Source organism: Fundulus heteroclitus, chromosome 13 (genome assembly GCF_011125445.2).
Source record: "Fundulus heteroclitus isolate FHET01 chromosome 13, MU-UCD_Fhet_4.1, whole genome shotgun sequence".
NCBI classification, from domain to species: Eukaryota; Metazoa; Chordata; class Actinopteri; order Cyprinodontiformes; family Fundulidae; genus Fundulus; species Fundulus heteroclitus.
The window spans coordinates 40428925-40452775 of record NC_046373.1 but is presented as its reverse complement, the minus strand read 5'-3'; the positions used below and the strand labels follow the sequence as shown (position 1 = coordinate 40452775).

General features: G+C 43.7%; 1 protein-coding gene across 5 annotated transcripts in view; it reads left to right on the top strand.

Annotated features, from left to right (window-relative positions):
* The first annotated feature begins 1536 nt into the window (after positions 1–1536).
* cica (capicua transcriptional repressor a) overlaps positions 1537–23851 on the top strand; it is a 69011-nt gene continuing 46696 nt past the window's right edge. For 2 of the 5 annotated variants that reach the window (XM_036145788.1, XM_036145785.1), the window contains exons 1-3: positions 1537–2174; positions 10401–13908; positions 17121–17391. In XM_036145788.1, coding sequence (XP_036001681.1) covers positions 10594–13908; positions 17121–17391 — 3586 coding nt within the window. In that variant the 5' untranslated portion in view covers positions 1537–2174; positions 10401–10593. Of the gene's footprint in view, positions 2175–8477; positions 8742–9502; positions 9624–10400; positions 13909–17120; positions 17392–23851 lie in introns of those variants that run through there. The other 3 variants (XM_036145789.1, XM_036145786.1, XM_036145787.1) reach the window with 3 other exon arrangements.

Here is a 23851-nt window from a genome sequence, read left to right as displayed (position 1 = left end):
CTGTGACACTTTTCCAAAAGGACCAGCATTAAATTCTTCGGTACTTTCAGCTACAATGGCTCGTATATAGGATCTTACTATGTAGACCAGCCTTTGCACCTCATTTGCATCAGTGAGCCTTATGCTAGTTTATCATTGTTCTTTCCATGGGCTATTGTTGATAGATACTGACCACTGCAGACCCCACAAGAGCTGCAGATTTGGAGATGCGTTGACTAAGTGGTCTTGCCATCACAATTTGTGCCTTTTCAAACTTTGTCAACTGTTATTGTTATAGAAAGTGAGTGAGGTAACATTATTTATCCTTGGAACAAAGGCATGTAACATACCTTAAAATATTATTCTGGGTAATTTCTGAATAGCTTTTATTCCCTTAAGTGCAGAGGTGGGTAGTAAGTAGTCACATTTACTCAGCTACATTTACTTTAGTATCTGTTTGAGCAAAATGTACTTTTAGGAGTAGTTTTACTGCACTGTACTTTGTACTTTTATTTGAGACATATTATTACTCAAGTATCACTACTCCTAAGTTAAATTTCTTGCTACTCTACTGGCTGTGAGTAACTTCATGAATAAAGAACAGTGTTGTAACCAAAAATGCACCACAGAGAGAAAACCTGGAGTTTATGTTAAAGTGAGACTGTTTATTTGTACATGAGCTTTATCTTAACATTATTTTCTATCTGCTGAGCTCATTAAGCCCCTTGGAGATCAAATTAACATTCGGTAAACAGTAGATATTTTCATTGGAAGTAATTTGCACTGTTCTAACATACTGTATATACATTAGCTGCTGTAAGTATTGCTTTCAAGTTAAATGTTGAAAAAATGGTTTGCAAAAATGTCTTCAACCTGAATTTATTTAGCAGTTTCTTTATTCTTTGTATAATAAAAAAACTTGAAAATGCCAAAACTTTGCTCATAACCTTAGATTTTTGTCTGTCCAATTACATAATTTTTAAATATTAAATCATCAGCTGTTATGATTAGTTACTCAGTACCTGAGTAGCCTTCTTACTGATTTTTTTTTTTTTTTTTTTTTTTTTTACTCTTGAGTAATTTCTTGACTGACCACTTTTTACTTTTACTTGAGTAAAAATATGCTGAAGTAGTGCTAGTCTTGAGTAAAAGTTTCGGCTACTCTGCCCACCTCTGCTTAAGTGTGATCTAACGTGATCTGTCAGCCTCTGAGGGCTTTAATATTATGATAAACGAGCTTGCCATACCGCTTTCCCTGTTTGGATAAGCTGATGGCAACAAACTTAGTGACTTCACCACAGCACACCACCATTGGCCTGGAGACCTAAATCCTCCTAACCAATCACCACCCACTCTGGTGACGTATAGGGTCCATGCGGCCGCTCTGATTGGTAATGGGGCGGGACAAAGCATGCCATCCTGTCTGAAGCACCACTGGTTGGCTGCAAAAAGAGAATAAAGAGAGACTCAACATGAGAATGTGGGAGTTGGTGTATTTTTTTTTTTTTTTTGTGAAACTACACTCCACCTGTAGATCCTAGTGGTCATGGTGCTTATGCAGACGCTCTAATATAATATGGGGAGTTTACTGATCCTACTTACTTAAGCAGATGTAAAATGTGTAAATGAGTGATAAATTAACATGTTTGGGAAATGATAGTTTGATTGATGTTTCTGCGTTTTGGTTGATTTACATCGCTGTGTCTTGTTTAATGTTTGTTAAGACATAAAAACGTGATTTAAATAAAAGAGTACGGCTCCCTCTTTTCCTGCTCTGCGTTACTAAATAGACCCACGGCTCTCCTATTGGTCAGCAGCCGCGATCTTCCAACAGCTGTTCTGTTTTCCCACACTCTGATTGGACGAAACGCTCCGTCCCTCAAGCCGACTTGGCCTCGAAGCCCCGCCTCCCCACTCTCTCCGCGCCCTGCCATTGGCCACTGTACTCCTTCCCGCTGCGCCATTGGCCGACCGGGCTGGTTGTCAAGGCTTCGGGTCTTCATTCACCATTTTGCGACTGTAGTGTAGAAATGTCCAGGGCAGGAGTTTTCGCTCCCTGTAAGTTCCTCGCCGGACAAAGATGAGCGGCCGTTGACGGGCAGCGGCGGACCTCCGTGCCCTATTTTACCCGGCGGAGGAATATCCTGTGAGGGAGGAGGGGGGCTCAAGGAGGGGGTCGATCTGTGTTATCTCCGGTGAGTACAAGCTGCCTACAAATCTCCTGTAGCACTGCAGCGGGGCTTGTTGTGTGTTTTTCCTCCTCCTCTTCTTCTTCTTCTTCTTCTTTTTCTTCCTCCTCCATCGTAACGTTCACGTTTACGGCGGTTCTGAACAGAGTTAACGGCTGATCTGAGCTGTCAGGGCCGGGGGTTGAAAAAGGGGAGCGGTGCGGCGCGGCTGGACGTCAAAAAACTTTCCCGGCGAAATAAAAAAATAAAATAAAAAAATCATTAAAAAGTGAAGCCGGACTTCCCAGACATAATGTCCACCTCGGACACATTTCTCCTTCCCGTCGTGGGCGCTCAGAGGCGGCTGTCAGCGTTGATGTGTCCGTGTTTGTGGGCCTTCCTCCGGCTTATTGACACTTTCTCTACAGCAGCCCAGAACAAACTCATCCTGACAGCCGTAAAAAACCGTCGACTTTTTCCGCCTTTTCTCACTTTGTCGTGCCGTTACTTTCCCGGTAACCGTTCGGGTAACTCGGTCAGGCCACCCGGGGCCAGAACCAGGTAGACGGGGGGGTTCTGACCCCGGTTCGTCCGAGCAGAGTAGCTGTAAGCGGCCTGCAGCTGCGGCCTGGTCGCTGCACGCCTCGGCCTGCGGCTCTCAGAGGCCAGCTGGTAGTAACTGCGGTACTACGGCGCTGACACGGTACTACCGGCTTCGAGCAGAGGTGACGACATCCCGGCTTGTTGTTTGCATGCTCTGGGCCTTGTCTGGATGGAGTTAGCAGCTGTTATCTCTGCGTTTTATGATGATGCATTCACGGCATTTACACGCCCCGGCCTGCTGGGTACAGCTCGGCTGCAGCGACCTAAACTTTAAAAGACGCGGAAAGCTGTTAAATAAATGTATTTTTGTTTTTTTTAAATCAAACATGAATGGATTGCATTCAAAAGTTAGAAGGTTTCAGATGCATAAACACACAAAAAACAAAGATCTGCTATAACTCAAATCTGTAGTTTTCCAGACTCCCTTAGACTTTTATGTAGGAACTAGCTGCCTTATTTATTTGTTTACGCCACTAATCTCTGCCCTATGAATCACAGGAGAAACGCTTCGAAACCATCAACAAGTTAAAAGGAAACACTTTGTTCCCATTTAATTAGTTGAAGTTCCAAAATGGGCACAGAGACCGTATGTTTTTTTTTTATTTGAACAAACGAGTTGAAAGCCGAGCTTAAAAAGCTGGCATGAATTCGGAGAGAGAAAGTGGAGATGAGACCGGATGGTTCCTGTCGTTCATAGTTTAGACGAGAGACCAGCGAAAGAGGCACAGACAGCAGAGCTTTCTCTTATTCAAGGGCCACCTGTTGCTGCACGCTGCCTGTCAGCTGACTGAAAGAAAGGCTCCTTTATTTTACCCTCACTTAAAGCGTAATATCTGCAGGACGTAGCGAAGAACACGGCTCCCGTCATCTATTACACTCCCTGGTCTGCTGTTCCTAGCTCTGTAGTAACCCTGTTCTAAACCGTTAACGTTTATTTACATATTTCTTTATGGTAAAATACTTGAATCATGTGTACAATGTATTCAATGTATATAGCCATGCAATATGCTTATAAGAAAAGACCAAAAAAACATTTAATCACGATAAAATATGGTTAATAAGGTTATATACACCAGGCCTCCGTCCTGATAATGTTTTATGGTCCTTTATTGTGGATAAATAGCCTCAGCACCAGGTTCAATTAGCAGATATAATCACATGTGGCGCCATCTAGTGACAGTATCGCAGAACTATCATAATGCCGGTTTGCTTAATTAATAAATCAGTAATTAATTAAATAATGGCAGACCGAGCCTGACTCTCTGAAATGTCTCACAATAAAGTAAAGACACTTTGTAAAGTGCCTTGTTTCATGAATTGGCGCTATATAAATAAAATTTAATTGAATTAAAGCAGCAGCTCGGTGTGATCGTAGTCCAACCGTTATTAATTAAATAAAACGATCTACAGCAACTCTAAGAGCCTCATATCAGAACATTTACTGTCGTCAGTCAACTCTGCATCACATCTGAGCCTCGGCAGGTTTAGCTTCAGTGAACACCAACGTTCAGACTGGATTCCCAGAGACATTCCAGGCTTTTCCCTCTTGAAATCATTTTTTTATTTATTGTTTTTTCAACTAAATCTGGGAACATTCTTAATTGTTTTGCCTGGAGATGCTAATAGCTGTTAGCCGCTTCCTTGTTTTAACCGCTACTGGGCATGAGCAGTACCTACTTCTGTTAAAATCATGAACAAACACAAAAGGCTTTATTTATTAACAGATTAAGCAAAAACAAAGCATAAAACACCAAAATAACAACTGATACAACAGCAGGACCTGATAATCTTTCATAAAAACTTTGTATGCAGCCAGAAGAGCTACTGACATATAAATAAAGAAGTAGAAGAACGTGGCTATGCACCTTTAAGATTATAGATGCATAAGCCATTTATAAAGTAGGTTGGAAGGAAAGAGTTGATCTACGCTAGTTTTCCAGGCTTTCTTAACGTTTGTCCTTGGTAAATTTGCCTCTTTTGTTTTTGCTCACTTTCCATCCAGAGGAATGTTTTTGTTTGTTAAGTCGCTCGACTCTGGGCTGTGAATCATAGGAGTCTAAATACACACCTGAACTAGACGGAGATGAACCCGTGTTGTGTCTACAAACACGCGGCTCTGGGAGGAATCAGTTCGTCACCGTCCGTCACAAAGACACATTTTCAGCCGCTGAAGTGCCGCCATTAGGACAAACAAGCTGATTCCAATCTGAGAAGGTCGGCTGGTTCGTAAAGAAACGGACAAATCACATCGTGCAGCGCCAGAGTAAAAACCAGAGGGACGTGGGAAAGTAAAAGAGAATACAATAAACCTTTAATTAATTTACCCCGTTCTTCCAGCCAACTGTGGGCGTAACAGCAATGAATAAACATAAGGTGGAAAACTCAAAAGTTGCTCCCATACGGAAGTTTTAGGTTCCAACATCTGAATTTAAATGTTGGCCGATAGCCATATTTTTCTGTTCTTTGCAGCCATTATGCTGTATAAGCGAATATGAATAAATGACATAAAAACATCGCCGTTTCTCCTGGGGTTTGTGCCAAAACATGACGTTTTATTTATTTTTACAAGATTGATAATTAGATAATACCCCTCATATACAGGACTGTCTCAGAAAATTAGAATATTGTGATAAAGTTCTTTATTTTCTGTAATGCAATTAAAAAACATGAAATGTCATACATTCTGGATTCATTACAAATCAACTGAAATATCGCAAGCCTTTTATTGTTTTAATATCGCTGATTATGGCGTACAGCTGAAGAAAACTCAAAAAATGTATGCAGGGATACTTACCTGCAGAAAACAGAACTTTGCAGGTTTAAAAAAAAAAGTTGCTGCTGGTAATTTTCTGGCTTTTCTACGACGTCCAGCAATAAAGTGACTCTGTAATTAAACTTCCTCTACAAACGGTCATGAATTAGTCATGAGGCGGTGATACACTCTGAACGTCAGAAAAGTGACACCAGACAGTTGAATAAAACAGAAGTTTGCTACTTTAGTGAAACAAAACCACAAATATACGATGGTCACATTTTGAGAGCAGATTATAGCTACTTTTATTAGCGACGTTAGCACCGATAGCAATGCTAACTGTAATAGCAGCCCTCCCACATGTCTTTTCTACACTAAATATTCACCCCTTGTGCCAAAACCTTCCCACAGATTGACTGTGTTTCAAATCCTACGTCTTCTACTGCAGAAAAAAGGGTTTTATATTCAGAAGAACAAGATAAAGAAGATTTCTGTGCCTTGGCCTTCCTGTTATCTGCTAAAATTCTCTGGTTGGCCTTCTCTGGAGCTCCAGCTGTCGGCTGCAGAGGTTTCACCTTGTCTCTTATTCCCGTGACCGTCCAAAAACAACTCCCGCTGCTCTAAATGTTAGCAGAAAACCGATTTTTACGCATCTGTGTTAAGTTTTCTGCTTCGCAACACAGTTATGCGTCTGAAGAAGGCCATGCAGGGCGGCGCCATGTTCGTTCTGTGGCGAACGCAGTGTTCGCCTCCATGTTTGAAATTCAGGAAATACCATATATGACCACTTATGTTTTCACATCAAAGTGTGCAACTAGGTTTTTGGTTGTAAGCTTCAACGTCCAGAGCAAAAAATATATATAAAAATACGTTGTTTACGTAACAAATAACATCCCATAGAGCTGCTTGGACTGCAATAAATGTTAGCTAATCTGATGATTAGCGTCCCAGTAATCTAGTTGTTGGTGCTTGTTGTTTAAAGAAGAACAAACTGTTCCGGAGCCCTAAGCTAAAGATTTTAACGCAATTTATTTTATTTATTATTTTATTGTCACATGTTCCTCTGATGTCCTGCAGCTCTGAAGTTATTGAAGGTTATATCTCAGATCTCCTTGTTAAGCATCCTAAAAATCCTACTTTGCGTCGGCCTAACTTATGGGTCCCGTGTGTGGAGACTGATCCCGGGTTTCCTGACTTTAGGAGGCCTCTGAGTTCAACGAGTGTTCGTGTGAAGGAACTGGACTGAGCGTGTTCAGATAAGCAGCTGACAGACCTTGAGAAAGCCTGAAGAATAACTGATCGGGACTTTTTTAAGGGATTTCCGTAAAGTTTGCCACCTTTGAGCAACAATTCAAACTGATCAAGGTGAACAGAAGTCAGCAAAGACTTGACGTGATGTTGGGTTTTGTGTCATTTAAGCTGTAAAGTGTTTACCCCGCCTGAATAACATGATGAAGGGTGGCTGTTCATGCTAACCCCCACCCCCCCCTCCCCCGGTGCGACTTCTATCTTGAAACAGTGCGGATGCTGTTCCTCCAAATTAAAAGTGATTGAACCCGTTAGCGCTCGCTGTGGCTGACGAGCAGGAAAAACTCCATAAATTCAGCCGCCTATAGGCTGTTATGACACCAGCTCTGCAAAAACGGAACCAAAACTGAGTAAGATTTCCTGAAATGAGTGTATTTGTCCTTGATTTGAGCAGCTAAATAAGATTTTCTGCCAATGGAATGAGTATTTTGACCCCTAAAATGAGATAATTAGCTATGCTGGAGTTGAAATCAGATAATGGAGATGAGTTGTTCTCATTTTAAGTCAAAAAATCGTATCCCACTGGCTGACAATCTTATGTACCTGTTCATATAAACGACAAATGCTCTCATTTCAAGAAGATTTTACTTAGTACATGTTTTGCAATAATATCAGGCTCAATATTCAGGATTATAAATATTATTGTCTCCAAACAGAGCTGTGCAATAACATTAATGTTAATATTATTGTTATTTTTAATATTATATAAGAGTAAGGAAGCATTGATGCTGACAAGGGTGCTGATAGAGCTAATCAAAGGAACAACAGCAGGATCTTCAGAATAAGAGCACCTAATTAAGATTTGCATATAGAATAAAGCCTTCATGTACGCTTACGGGGTGAGATGCTCTGGTTTCATTTAAAACACAATTGTCTACATGAATAGATTTCTTCTCCTTCTAGTGTTATGGCCAACAATTGGCAACTTCCTGCCCTGCTAAAAAGGGAACTAAAAATAAGTAAAGTTCTCTTGAAATAGTGTATTTATCCGTGATTTGAGCAGCAAGGTTAAATAATTTGCAAGTGGAAAAGAGATTTGCCCTTAAAATAGGAACAACTCATCTCCATCATCTTATTTCAGCTGCAGTATATCTAATTATCTTATTTTCGGGGTCAAAATACTCATTCCATTGGCAGATAATCTTATTTACCTGGTTAACTCAAAGACAAATACACTAATTCCAAGAAGATTTTACTTACTTTTAGGTCATATTTTGCATTATTATTAATCAGGACAGAAATGACAGCGTTCATCAGGCTCAAAATTCAGGACAATGACAGTGCTGTGCAATATTATTAATGTCAATATAAATATTATTAATGGTATGAATAATATTATAAAGTTTTGATACATTTTGATATTATAAGATAAGATTTTTGCCCTTAAAATAGGAACAACTCATCTCTATCATCTTATTTCAGCTGCAGTCTATCTAATTATCTTATTTTAGGGCTCAAAATACTTATTCCATTGGCAGATAATCTTATTTACCTGCTCAAATCAAGGACAAATTTGCTCATTTCAAGAAAACTTTACTTATTTTTGGTTGGGTTTTTGCAGTGTTGTACTCCGAGCACCTCTGAGTAAACACATGCAGCGTGCCTCTATCGTGACCAAGTAAGGCCAGCTGCCAAATTATTTTATGACGGCTGCTCTACGGTCGTCGGGCCCTAAATAGGGATTTACATAGACGGCTGTGATCTCACTGCAAGGACTATCCACTATCACTGCGTGGATGTTTGCTGTGCGTGCGGCCTTGTCTCTCCCTCCCTCTCTCTCTCTGGCCGATGTGATGCAGCAGATATTAAAATGAACGTGAGCTTTCTCAGACGAACAGGGAAGGCTGCAGAACGGGAACGAAGACGAGCCGAGAGGAAGGCTAAGCTGGAAGGAGGGTGGATGGGGGAGACGGGGAGAGACAGGCAGGCGTGTAAGTCAACAGACGGCCAGTGACAAGTCGGCGGTTGTTGATAGACGCCGAGACGGAAGATACTGACAGCGAAAGACTGCAAAATGGGAACATAAAGAAGGTAAAATTTTCTTGAAATGAGTGTATTTTCCTTCATTTGAGCAGCTAAATAAGACTATCTGCCAATGGAATTTTTACCCCTAAAATATCATAATTAGATATCCCGCGCTTGAAATAAGATGATGGAGATCAATTGTTCTTATTCCATTGGCAAATAGTCTTATTTACCTGCTCAAATACAAGGAAAATATACTCATTTGAAGAAAATTCCTCTTACTTTTAGTTCCCTTTTTGCAGTGAGGAGCGAGCCGTTGGGTTTAAAGGGCTGCTTTCATTCCCAGTCTTTGTGTACGTGTTGCTAACACATTTCCCGCTCTGCAGAGACTCGTATTCCAAGAAATGAGGTAAAACGAACAGTGGCCTTGACCTGAAAGCCGCAAACAAAACAGTCCAACAAGTCAGAGTCACCTTTTTCTCTTTCTTCGTTCCACGCTGCAAAGAGAGAACAAAAAGTGAGTAAAATGTTCTCGAAACGAGTGTAATTTGTCCCTGCAAATAATCTGATCTGATTATTTTACCCCCTAAAATAAGATAATTAGATATACTGCCCTTAAAACACGATGATGGAGATGAGTTGTTCCTATTTTAATTGCAAAACTCTTATCCCACTTGCAGATAAGATTATTTACCCGCTCAAATCAAGGACAAATAAACTCGTTTTCGAGAACATTTCACTTACTTCTTGTTCCCTTTGCTCTGAACGAGGACAAGAGATTCTCTGAATGACAATTATTTATCTTTCCTGGACGAAAGAAGAAAACTGGGGGCAAGCGGAGACCAGAGGTAAAAAAAAAATAAAATATATATATAAATAAATAAATCAATGTCAGAGGACGAGGCGGCGTAATAGTAGCAAAGCGAGAGGGAGGAATAATAAAGTAACGGGAAGTTAGGTAATGGTCTTCCACAGGAAATGGAGCTCGTAGGGGCGGATTGACTCTGCTTTGAAATACACAGATAAAGGTCGCCTCAGAGAGAGAGAGAGAAAGAGAGAGAGAGAGAGCGAGAGAGAGAGAGAAAGGGAGGGTTTCAGTATGCGAGCGCAGGAGGAATTCCCCCGCCTCTACTGCCCCGGCCAAGAAATAGTGTGTGAGTAAGGAGTGCACGCAGAGAGGCTTGTCTGGGCAAATAGCGAAGCGCTCCTCACTATTTCCATGCCGAATTGTGAGCCTGCATTGTGTTTACCCTACAATATGGCCTCCTGTTCTCTGTGTGTACCTGCCGTGGATGCAGGCTTTGTGTAATGTGAGTAGGACCTGTTATGTAATGAAGCAAAGCGGGATGAATATGCAGATTGCTACTCTCATGCAGAAACTCGCATCTCCAAATGATTAGTTACCGTTTTTCTTTTTTTATATATATATATATATATATATATATATATATATATATATATACATATCCAGCTTTGATTGTGGTGCCACGTCTCAGAAGTCTAGCTCCGGCTTTAACTCGTCACTGCTCTCCACATTGTGTTCAGTGTTTAGGCTTCGTTCTTTTGTGTAAATGCCACAAGAGTAACCCACGCTTTCTGTTTTTTTTTTTTTTTTTGTCTCTCAGAGTCCTTGAAATAAGGTGGGCAAGTGCTGGAGTCGCACAGCCAAAGGCAAGACAGAATGAGAAAGACAGGCCCCGACAGAGGAAGAGAATAGACGGGAAGCAGGAAAAAACCAACGGAGTTACTCTGGGATAAATAAATAAATACCAACATCTGTTTGGAGAAAAGGCCAGCCAGATAAAAAAAAAAAAAAAGATGAAGCCAATAAAGAAGCAGGGCCGGCGCTCCCCGCAGTCCACCCGGGCCAAAGGCGGGAAGCGCCGCGGAGCCGGAGACGCCTCAGACAGCGGCGAGAAAAGAGACTCGGACGAGAACAGAGACGGAAACGGGTCCCCGGCGAACCGAACTCCCTCCTCGTCCTTTTCCTCCAGCTCACACTCGGACTCCTCTCAGGCCGGCCTGCCGACGGGGCGGGAAGCCTCGGACGGGGAGGGGATGTCCGAGACGTCCGCGTCGGCCGGGACGGATCCGGGGAAGGCGCTGAGCGGCAGCAGCCACTGCGACAGCAGCTGCAGCAGCAGCAGCACGCCGAGCGCCAACAACAGTCCCAATCCCGCCTCCAGCCGAAAGACCGCCACTTTCAAGGCCCGCGTCCCCAAGAAGAAGTACACCTCTGAACACTGTTCGACAGCCACTGCCAGCAATCATAGCACCCCTGTGTCCCCTACGCCCCCTCCCCTGGGGGGCGGGGTTCCCAGCCAGGGGACAACCGGTTCAGGAGTCTCTCATTCCAACGCTCAGAGTATGAGCCTGATGGACAGCTTCTCCAGTGGCACAGCTGGCAGAGAGAGTTCCCAGGAATCTCCAGGACCCCCCACGCTGTCTCTAGCAGGGGAGAGGCCCGGCGGAGGCGAAGATCGAGTGTCCCCCAGCCCTCTGCCCCGATGCTCTTCAACAGACACTGCCAGCGAGCACTCGGCTGACCTGGAGGTGGTGGGCGACATGCCAGCCGTCACGCCGACCTCTCACTCTACGCCCAGCCTCCCCGACACGCTGTCGGACACCCTGGCCAAAGGGCTGAAAAACCAGCGCGTCCTCGCCCGCCAGCTCAGGAGACAAAAGTCTGAGGACGCGGGGGGCGACAGACGAGGCGAAGGGAGGCGTTCGGAGTTCGTGTTCCGGGCCGGGGTGGTCCGTAAGGTCAGCGGCGAATTTGGTTGCCTGGAGGTGCAGCTGAACGGGGAGAAGACGTTGTGCAGTTATCCCTACCGACACGACAGCCCCCCGGGGGTGGTGGAGATAATCTTAGATGCACCTCCGCCTGGCGTCCACACGATACCTGTCGGCACCCGTGTCTGTGTGCCATTTGGCAACGAGGACAGCAACGAGGGCCAGTGCCATTGGTACAGAGAAGGCGTGGTGACCGAGGTAGACACGCACCCAGCCGTGGCTAACCGTTACCGGGTGCTGCTGTCCGAGGGAAGGCCTCATTCTCTGGACGCAGAAGACGGCAGAGGTGCCACCCAGGCAGTGTGGGTCCCCCGGCAAACCCTCCGGCTCCTGGTGCCGCCGTGGGACCTGGACCTGCCGTCGTGTGGTGGCCACGGAGGGGAGGAGGGCATCGGAGAGAAGGATAAAAAGCACGACGAGCGGGAGGAGATAGACGTGGAGCAGGAGGTGTGCAGCCTCAGCCGAGGGATGACCACAGGCATGGGCTCGATGTTTGGGAGGGAGATATACCCCGGTATCATCACCGTCTCCTCCGCCGCCGGCCACAACATTGCATCGCCGGTCACGCCGGTATTCAGCCTGGCTCCCGGTCGGGAATGGGGAGGCGAGAAGGAGCTGGAAAGGGAGAGGGAGCGTCTGAGAAAGCAGGAGCGAGACAGAGAAAGGGAGAACAGTGCGAAGCAGCAGCAGCAGCAGCAACACCACCCGTACATGCCGCTCACCCCCGAAGAAGACATGGAGGTGTCCCACTTTAACATGGTCCCGCTGGGGGCAATCGTACCCGGGACCAAACCGAGACCAGTTCACCACCCGATTGTCTCAAAGCCCCCGTCTGGCTACCTCAACTCCCACCTGCCCGTTGTGCGGAGTATTGGGATCTCCTCCACGCACCTGGCCCTCAACCCCCACCCCAACCCCTCCAACGTCCTGTTGGGCCTCGACTCGGCAAACGCCGCAGCCAGTGCCGTCATCACCGCCCCTCAGCTGCCCCCTCTGCCTCCCATCTCCTCCTCCAACCAGCCCTCCAGGGCAGAGAAGGCCGGCGGGGGAGGATCCGCCGGCGGTGGCGGGGGCCCCGGCTCCAACTCGTCCTCTGCCAATCGTTCCCGCACTCCCCTCACGGCGGCCCAGCAGAAGTACAAGAAGGGAGACGTGGTCTGCACGCCGACGGGCATCCGCAAGAAGTTCAACGGCAAGCAGTGGAGGCGGCTGTGCTCTCGAGAGGGCTGCTCCAAGGAGTCCCAGCGACGAGGGTACTGCTCCAGGCACCTCTCCATGCGGACCAAGGAGCTGGAGGGCAGCGGAGGCGGCCGGGAGCGCAGCGGCGCCAGCAGCACGGGGACCCTGACGCCGTCCGACCTGCGGCTGGGCGGCGGGAGAGCCAGCTCGGAGTTCGACTGGGACGAGACGTCGAGGGAGAGCAGTGAAGCCAGCAGCCGCGGGGGGGACTCCCGCCCCCGCCTGGTGCTGCCCTCCCTGCTGCCCCAGGACCTGTCCCGTTTCGACTTTGACGAGTGCGAGGCCGCGAGCATGCTGGTCTCCCTGGGGGGCTCCCGCTCCGGCACGCCGTCATTCTCCCCCATCTCCAACCAGTCCCCGTTCTCGCCGACGCCGTCGCCGTCTCCCTCGCCGCTCTTCGGCTTCCGCTCGTCCACCTTCAGTCCGATCGCTGCCCCGACGTCGCTCACCACGCGCCGCCCCCGCCAGCTCAGCGGAACCAAGATGGGCACGCCGGGTTCTGACCGGGAACGCCACCTGTCGGGAATCGTGCCGTCCTTCCAGACCAGCCTCACCTTCACGGTCCCCATGAGCCCCAGCAAGAGGAGGCCTGAGGCGCACCCGCCCCCTCCGCTGCCCACAGTCCAGGACTACCAGAACAAGGCAGACCAGCTGATGGCTGTGGGGGGCAACATTGTCGGAGACCCTGCCGCTTTCAGGGTCCTCTCCCCCCACAGTCAGCCCACAACGCCGTCCTCGCTCTCCTTTTCACGCCCCCGCAGCGCCACCAGCAGGCCGCCGTCCTCCGCCGCCTCTACGCCCCCGCCCATGCTCGTGTCTCCCACTCCTCCGTCTCCGCTGCCCCAGGAGCCCTCCCCGCGCCGCATAGTGCCGCTCCGCGACTCCCCCGTCATCGTCCGCAACCCAGACGTCCCCCTGGCGAAGTTCTCGGACGGCCCGTTGGCGGGGAGGGACAGAAGCCGGTCGAGGGATCAGAACCAGCACCAGCACTCCGCTCCGCCGGGCCTGAAGGCCCCCGTCCCCATCAACGGGGCCGCGTCCAACCCTGCGGTTCTCCTGCGGAACCCCGCCTCCACTCTGGTCCTGGTCACCTCCAGCTCTGTAAGACGCTTTTACAGTCAAATTCTCTGGCCGTGCAGATGTGTGAAACTGTTTGATGTGACGTTTTAAAGCTGAAGTTTATTCAAAACATGCATAAAAGCCTCCTGCTAATCTACTGATTAACGTTATCCCCACGAAACGCCGACAATCATCCTATTGATGTAGTCATGCAAGCGTTTTCAATATATGGTTGCATTTTCTATATGCAAGCTTTAAAAACACTCATGGTGCCATTATTATGACATTATGACTTCAGGTTGTCGTTTATTTTGTGTCTATTTAAAGTTAGCTACAGCTCTGTGACAAAGTACTTTCATCCTTACTGATTTCTTCTGGTTTTGCTTCTTTTTTTTTGTCAAATTAACTTTACTGTCAGTAAACGACAAACTGACTGAATAAAAAAAAAAAAGCCGATTTCAAATTATTATTTTTTTACATTCTTCTATAACTTTTCCAAATCTTGGTCCTGTGTGACCAGGAGTGTCCAAACTTTTCGGCACATGTGCCAAAATTGTCAAGTCAAAGGAACTAGAGGGCTAAAAAGTGTTGATGTTAATTTTTTACTTGCTCTAAAAAGAAACATCACTTAAAAAACCAATTCGATTAGATTTTCTGTAGGAAATTAATGTGTAAGTCATTGTAGATCCACGGTTAAAAAATAAAAAAGGGTTTTGCTTATTTGCCGTGTTAAAAGATGGTCCATTCAGTTTACAAATTGTTTTTAATAATGTAATTTGACTCTTTAATAATAATAATAATAATAATAATAATAATAATAATAATAAACTGAACTCTTTTTGGTCTAGCAAAACAAGGACAGTATTTCGAATTGATAAATGGATTCAAAGCAATTTTTTAAAGCACTGCGAAAAGGGAACTAAAGGTAAGTAGAATTTTCTTGAAATTAGTGTATTTTTTCTTGATTTGAGCAGCTAAATGAGACCATTTGCCAATGGAATTAGTATTTTTTACACATAAAATAAGATAATTAGATATCCTGCACTTGAAATAAGATAATGGGGATGAGTTGTCCTTATTTTAAGTGCAAAAATCTTATTCTATTGGCAAAGTCTTATTTACCTGCTGAAATCAAGCAAAAATGTACACATTTCAAGAACCTTGAGTTCCATTTTTGCAGTGCAAAGTCTGCATCTGAGTAATAAAATGTCATGGGTCCTATTTATTATGACTATAAAGAGAATCTGAAAAGTGTAGTTATAAAAAGATGAATACTTTCTGTTCTACTTAGTATTTTCAAAGTAAGATTTTTAACTTTTCTGTAATAATTTCTGTAAGAACAACTGACCAAAAATCCTGTCCTTGTTTTGCTAGAACAAAAAGAGTTCAGTTTATTATTATTATTATTATTATTATTATTATTATTATTATTATTATTATTATTATTATTATTATTGAGGAGTCTAATTACATTACTTAAGATAATTTGTAAACTGAATGGACCAACTTTTAATACGGCAAATAAGCAAAACCCTTTTTTTACCTGCAGATCTATGATGATTTACGCATTAATTTCCTACAGAAAACCTGACTGAATTGTTCATTTAAAATAATCATATTTTTTAGAGCAAGTAAAGAATTAACATCATCACTTTTTGGCCCTTGAGAACCTTCTATTTTCGGCCCATGTGCCGAAAAGTTTGTACACCCCTGGTTTAGGGGATCTGTAAGTAATCGGTTCTGGGTTGCAGCAAGTAAAATTAAATCAGATTCAGAATCAACTTTGTTGTTACAAACAAGGAATTCGACTTTGAGGCTTTAACAACGGGGGCATGTTGGTTTGGTATGTTTTTGGGTTTTTTTATGAATGAATTCATCATTTGAAAATTTGCATTATCTTTATGTACAAAAAAAAAAAGAAGAAGAAGCAAAAACAGCAGAAATATTTAAACAGGCAAATACTTTGTCACCGTGCTGTATTTTAAATGCATTTAATTCACATTGCTGTATTTGTTTCCAGTCACACAGGTAGGTTATGGGGTTACCTATCCAGAGCTGTGTACTGTAAACTGTCCCAGGCAGGAATTGCTGTTTATTTAACACCAGATATAATAATGTTAAGATCAAAGGTGTGAATGCTGTCAAGAAAAACCTCATTGGAGTCTTTTTTTTTTCTCCCCCAGCCAAAAGCTTCAAAGTGAGGAAAGGTTATTCTAACATTTAGCCCTAATTATAGTTTGCATCATATAGACGAGCTGTCGTGAAGCGTGACGTATAAGAACCAGGCCAGATCTGGGTGTTTAATGTCCACCGGGCTGCAGCTCTCCCTTTGGATGTCCCACACTGGCCTGTGGTGGTCAATAGGAAAGTGGAGATTCATCATGCATAAAGTGTTGCATGCAGATCCAAATGTGCTGCTTGCATTTAGGCTAGCTACGTTAGCGCTCCTGTGTGCGCCGGTGCAGCCTCACAGACTTCTAAGGGCTGCACAATATGCTGTTATTGCAATATCAGTTTGTTCATTAGGGATATTACAAAATGCTTCTTTTTTTTCTTTCTGTAATGCAACATTTGTTGGTTGTTATTTCCCGTTGTCATGAGTACACATGAGTACACAGTAGCCTGATGGTTCCCAACAGACTAAATGACCCAGAGAGCGATGAAGGCATTAATATTACAATCCAGTTTCCTGACATGGTGTAGCCCTATTCTTTACGGATTTATTTAGCTTTCAGACCACCATGTAGTGAAATACAAGGACTTGCATGTTTTGTTATTTATTTGATAAATCTTAGCAATGATTATTTAGATAAAGTAGGACTGGACGATAATTCAATTACAATATATATCGATTGATAGACGTATATCAATGAAAGTTCAATACCAGTCATGTAGGTTAATATTACAGTCATCCTCCCAACCAATCACAACGCAGATCCAGGAACTAAGCTCCGCCCCCTTCATAGAGATCAGAGAGCATGCATTCTTTTTTTTTCTTTTTTAAAAGCTTGCAGTTTTGGTAAAAAGTTGATTGAATAAAGGTTTGAGTTTGAATTCAGTGTTCTTTATCTAAAAATAGGTAGCTGCACTTAAAATATATGCTTTGAAATATTAGATAATTACAGATCTCGATCAATATGATTTCTATTTTATCAATATAAAAATAATCTAAGTTTCAGTTGTAAGGATGTCACATTTTAATGTCCAGTTCCCTGCAGACACACACAGAGCATCTTTCCAATGTGTCTTCCCAGTCCTTGACGCCAGCCACAGCGGGCCACGCCGCCCTGTCCGGGCCCTCCGCTCCGGGCTTGATCTCCGCCCCGTCGGGCTCTTCTCTGTCCTCGTCCGGTTCCGGAGGCAGGGACAGGAAACCCGAGGGCTACCCGGACGTGTCCGGCGGTGCGCTGCCGCAGCCGGTGGCCTGCCACCCCACGCCGACCGCCCTGCTGCCGCTCATACTGCCAGCGGAGTCGCCCCACCCGGCGCCGCGCAAACAGATCATCATGGGTCGCCCCGGCACAGGTAAGGCAGGCGGAGGGGTGTGACGGGCAGACGCTTTGTTTTTGTCAGATGCAAAAATCTGCTGAGCTGCAGTTTGTAAAGAGGGAAGGGTTGGTGTTAGCGTGCTCCGGTTTTGTTCATCTCAGTTTCTTTATCTCTCAAGCAGCAGCGCTTCTGCTATGACTCACGTCGAGTCCACAGCTGCTTAGAGCGTCGCGTTTTTATGTCCCTCAGTTTTATAACCGAGAGGAAACCGAGTCGTCTGCAGACTTTTTTTCTGAGAAATGCTCAGTTTTTCTTCATGAAGTATTTATTTTTTTGTCTGAAGCTCTGCTGTGAGCTCAGAGGAAGAGACGTTTTCTTATCCCTCTCTAAACAGACTACAGACAGTCGTTGGTCATTTATAACTAACCGGAGACAAACCAGAGTTCATTTCATGGCATTCATGCAGATTTGTTGCCTGCGTGTTTTAAAACTACTATCAGCAAACGTTCATGTGTGCCGCAGCAGTGGATGTTGGTTAACATTGGGTCTATTTATTTATTGTACTGGGAGCAAAGCGGCCATGTTTATCAGGTCACGAAGCGAACGCCTCACTTCCACACGGCTTGGGAACCTTTTGGTTTTATATTTGGACACCAAATATATTTTGCACTCTTGAGAAACATTCATTAGAATCACTTCTAAGAAAAAAATGCTTGGTGAAACCTGGTTATTGTGGTAAAAAGAAAGTATACCCTCATTTATGGGGAGGACCGGTGGACATCCAGGAGTGATGCTGAAAAACTAGTCCATGCATTTGTTACTTCAAGGCTGGACTATTGTAATTCTTTACTATCAGGAAGTCCACAAAATGCAGTTCAAAGCCTTCAGCTGATCCAAGATGCTGCAGCAAGAGTTCTGATGAAAATCAACAAGAGGGATCATATTTCTCCAATTTTAGCTTCCCTTCATTGGCTTCCTGTTAAATCAAGAATAGAATTTAAAATTCTCCTTCTAACGTATAAAGCCCTTAATAATCAAGCTCCATCATATATCAGAGCTCTGATTACCCCGTATGTTCCTAACAGAGCACTTCGCTCTCAGGCTGCAGGTCTGCTGGTGGTTCCTAGAGTCTCTAAAAGTAGAATGGGAGGCAGATCCTTTAGCTATCAGGCTCCTCTCCTGTGGAACCAACTCCCAGTTTTGGTCCGTGAGGCAGACACCCCGTCTACTTTTAAGACTAATCTTAAAACTTTTCTTTTTGACAAAGCTTCTAGTCAGAGTGGCTCATGTTACCCTGAGCTACCTCTATAGTTATGCTGCTATAGGCTTAGGCTGCTGGAGGATGGATGGATGGAGCACACAGGTGTGTGATGGTTCCAACTAAGACCTTCTACCTGAAGACAATTACTGGACTTTACAAAGTTAGTCTAAATAAAAAACAATGTTTCTGGAGCGATGAGGCCAGAGTAGAGATGTTGGACTACAATCTTCAACAACCAAACCCAGATTATCAGCACCGGTGCATCAAAGCTGTTTTCAAATTGATTAGGACACCTTGCAGTCATTCATGAGGTCCTCTGTACCGTCCATCTGTCCCACACCTGAACCTGGGCTCAAACTGGGGCACCAACAGGGCAGAGATCCTAAAAACAGCAACAGATCTATAGCAGAACGGCTGCAAAAAGATTCAGTAACGACGTTTTGCAATGGCCTAGTCAAAGTCTGCTGTGGTGTGACCTCTAGGAGAGCTGAGGAGAAATGTCTGCAAACCTCAGCAGCTGATTGTACGCCTGTTTATGAGACGGGTTGCAATCACCAGTATGAACCTGATTTGCTTTATTCTGAAGCTTCATACTCAGACATGTTTGCTCTTTGTAACAAGGCTGCAGATTTTCTGTGAATCAGTATATTACTAACTGAGAAAATGTTCATGGTGATTTTTACTTTTGTTTAGTTTGCATTAAAACAGACGGCGTCATTAATTTAAAACTATCAAAATCGTCCAAGACTGGAACAATTATGTGATTATTGTCCGTGTCGCCCAAGCTGTACCTCAGCAAACGGTCGATTTGTGGGTATATCAGGTGTTTTTATGCACCAGTCTCCCATTTTTGCATTACTTTCTTCATACTTTTGCTAATTTCTCTGTTCAGTTAAACATATGTTGATATTTTCCTGGTGTACTTTAGTAAAAAAAGTGATACTTTTCTGCGGGTGTTAGCTTTTGGAAGGCTTTAGTTATTATATTTGAAAATGGCAAAGGCAAAAATTCTATTAAAGATTTTCTGGAGGTTCATATTTCTTTAATTTTCATGTTTACAGACACATTGTACACAGCAAAAGATTGTCCCAGTATGATGTGTGTAATGTATACTCTGGAGATGTTAGTTTGTGTTAGTTGGGCTTTATTCTGCACTGCAAAAACGGACCTAAAAATAAGTAAAATGTTCTTAAAATTTGTGTTTTTGTCCTAGATTTGAGCAGGTAAATAAGACTATCTGCCAATGGAATGAGTGTTTTGACCCCTAAAATAAGATAATCAGACATCCTGCACTTGAAATAAGATGAAGGAGATGAGTTGTTCCTATTATAAGTGCAAAAATCTCCTTCCATTGGCAGATAATCTTATTTAACCGCTCAAATCAAGGACAGAAACACTAATTTTAAGAAAATCTTACACATTTTTAGTTCCGTTTTTGCAGTGTGAGGCTCGTACTCAGACATGTTTGCTCTTTGTAACCAGGCTGCAGATTACTAGCTAAGAAAATGTATGTTTATGGCAATTTTTGCTTTTATTTAGTTCGCATTAAAACAGACTGCGTCATTAATTTGAAACTATCAAAACCAATTATGTGATTATTGTCCGTGTCGCCCAAGCTGTACCTCAGCAAACGGTCGATTTGTGGGTTTATCACGTGTTTTTTTTTTTGCACCAGTCTCCCATTTTCGCGTTGCTTTATCCAGCGTTTAATGACGGAGAGAAATGTCTGCAAACCTCAGCAGCTGATTGGACGCCTGTTTATAAGACGGGTTGCAATCACCATTATGAACTTGTTTTGCTTTATTCTGAAGCTTCATACTCAGACATGTTTGCTCTTTGTAACAAGGCTGCAGATTTTCTGTGAATCAGTATATTACTAACTGAGAAAATGCATGTTTATGGCAATTTTTACTTTTGTTTAGTTTGCATTAAAACAGACTGCGTCATTAATTTAAAACTATCAAAATCGTCCAAGACTGGAACAATTATGTGATTATTGTCCGTGTCGCCCAAGCTGTACCTCAGCAAACGATCGATTCGTGGGTATATCAGGTGTTTTTATGCACCAGTCTCCCATTTTTGCATTACTTTCTTCATACTTTTGCTAATTTCTCTGTTCAGTTAAACATATGTTGATATTTTCCTGGTGTACTTTAGTAAAAAAAAAATACTTCAGTGATACTTTTCAGCGGGTGTTAGCTTTTGGAAGGCTTTAGTTATTATATTTGAAAATGGCAAAGGCAAAAATTCTATGAAAGATTTTCTGGAGGTTCGTATTTCTTTAATTTTCATGTTTACAGACACATTGTACACAGCAAAAGATTGTCCCAGTATGATGTGTGTAATGTATACTCTGGAGATGTTAGTTTGTGTTAGTTGGGCTTTATTCTGCACTGCAAAAACAGACCTAAAATAAGTAAAATGTTCTTAAAATTTGTGTTTTTGTCCTAGATTTGAGCAGGTAAATAAGACTATCTGCCAATGGAATGAGTGTTTTGACCCCTAAAATAAGATAATCAGACATCCTGCACTTGAAATAAGATGATGGAGATGAGTTGTTCCTATTATAAGTGCAAAAATCTCCTTCCATTGGCAGATAATCTTATTTACCCGCTCAAATCAAGGACAGAAACACTAATTTTAAGAAAATCTTACACATTTTTAGTTCCGTTTTTGCAGTGTGAGGCTCGTACTCAGACATGTTTGCTCTTTGTAACCAGGCTGCAGATTACTAGCTAAGAAAATGTATGTTTATGGCAATTTTTGCTTTTATTTAGTTCGCATTAAAACAGACTGCGTCATTAATTTGAAACTATCAAAACCACTTATGTGATTATTGTCTGTACCTCAGCAAACGGTCGATTGGTGGGTATATCACGTGTTTTTTTTTTTGCACCAGTCTTCCATTTTCGCGTTGCTTTATCCAGCGTTTAATGACGGAGAGAAATGTCTGCAAACCTCAGCAGCTGATTGGACGACTGTTTATAAGACGGGTTGCAATCACCATTATGAACTTGTTTTGCTTTATTCTGAAGCTTCATACTCAGACATGTTTGCTCTTTGTAACAAGGCTGCAGATTTTCTGTGAATCAGTATATTACTACTAAGAAAATGTTCATGGCAATTTTTACTTTTGCTTTGTTTGCATTAAAACAGACTGCGTCATTAATTTAAAACTATCAAAATCGTCCAAGACCGGAACAATTATGTGATCATTGTCCGTGTCGCCCAAGCTGTACCTCAGCAAACGATCGATTTGTGGGTTTATCAGGTGTTTTTATGCACCAGTCTCCCATTTTTGCATTACTTTCTTCATACTTTTGCTAATTTCTCTGTTCAATTTTCTGCTGCTTTATCCAGCGTTTAATGACGGAGCATCTAGTAAGGGTGCACTTTCTTCTCCCAGGGACTGCGCCCTCATGTCTGTGCGTCCTTCACCCCGGGCTCTGGGTGTGATCGTGCTTGCATGTGTGCGATCAGACGGCGGCGCGGGAGAAAATGTGCTAGGAGGGAGTACAGGTGCTTGGGTTCATCGTGTTCATCGTGTTCTCTCTCTCTCCGCTTGTTTCCATGCCAACTTTGGGAGACGACAGCATGTGCAACGCGATTCCTCTCCACCGACGGCTTACGTCTTAGAACGAATGTGAAGTCGGTGGGTGCGACGGCGGTCTTGGACCGGACCGGTTGAAGTGTCGGGAGATCTCCTGGGCTTTTTTCAGACGGCAGCGTTGAGTCTGTGCGGTTTCACAGTTGTTGCCGCCGCTTGATGGCTCAGGATAAGGAGTTTTTAGAGGCGTGAAGTGAAATCACATCACGTGGCCTGAGATTAAATAACGTAAGTCGGTCTGCCTCGTATGGTGCAGCTGGCCTTAAAGCGAAACAGTTATTTTTTCTCCCTCACCGAGGTGTGAATATCGACAGCTTTTATAAATGAGCTGCTCTGGCAGCCGCCCAAAGGCTGCCGCTCGCCGTGTGTAAAGCGTGACTCAGTGTGTGTAGCGTCAGAGTCACCACTTGTTTTCATCCTCGGCGCGCGTGTTTGCGTGAGATAAGGGGAACTTTTTAAAAAGTCTGCGGGTATTGACATGTCTGGACATGCGAGGGAGCAACGAGGACGGCCCGCTCAGAGACACGAGCCATTAGGGCCGCTTCAGGGGAATGTGGGTCATCGCTCTCAGCAGGAGAAACGGGGGACGGGGGGGTTAATCGTATTGTTGTCATGGATTCACGGCTCAGCTGGTTCAGTAAATTGCTCAGGTCCAAGATGATTGCCGGCGTGTGCACTTTTCTTTTTTTTTTCTTGCTGCTTGTCACGTCCCTCGTGCCCGCCGCTGCTTAATGGCCGCACTGCAAAAAATGGAACTAAAAATAAGTAATATTTTCTTAAAATTAGTGTATCTGTCCTTGATTTGAGCAGGTAAATAAGATGATCTGCCAATGGAATAAGAGTTTTGCACTTATAATAGGAACAACTCATCTCCATCATCTTATTTCAAGTGCAGGATGCCTGATTATCTTATTTTAGGGGTCAAAATACTCATTCCATTGGCAGATCATCTTATTTACCTGCTCAAATAAAGGACCAAAACACACATTTTAAGAACATTTTACTTATTTTAAGATCCGTTTCTGCAGTGCGCCTGCCTCTGTGGCGAAATATTTCCTACGCCGTGAAATCTTAAAGCGGCGCCTAAAGGCTGCAGGCCTGAGATCTCGCCTAAATATAACCCGGCACGAGTACGGCTGCATTAGCATCACAAGTTTCACTACTGCTCTCTTTAACTACATCTTCACGCCTCAGATTTACTCCACTGTTAAAAAATGGATGTCATCGTCAAAAAAAATTTAATATTATAACTCTACTTAATAGGTGAAACGGATTATATAGATTCATTACTCACACTGATGATTTCTAGCCTTTATTTTCTACTTGCAGTTAGTGAAGAAACTATATTTAGGATGAGAATATTACACCAGACCAATAAAAGAAACATTTTGAACACAGAAATACGGGAAAGTACGTGTAATACCTGGTTATGGGTTGTTATTTTTAGTCTGACAAACGAGGCTCACCAGGACGCATATTCTAATTCATCCTTTTCTTTTGCTCTTTTTGTTTTACTTAAATATTTCAGATGGTGAAACCAATTTTAATGTCAACAACAACAAAAAAAAGAAGTAAATATTTTTTCTGGGGGTAAAGCTGTCCAAACCAACCTGGCCAGTGTATTTGCA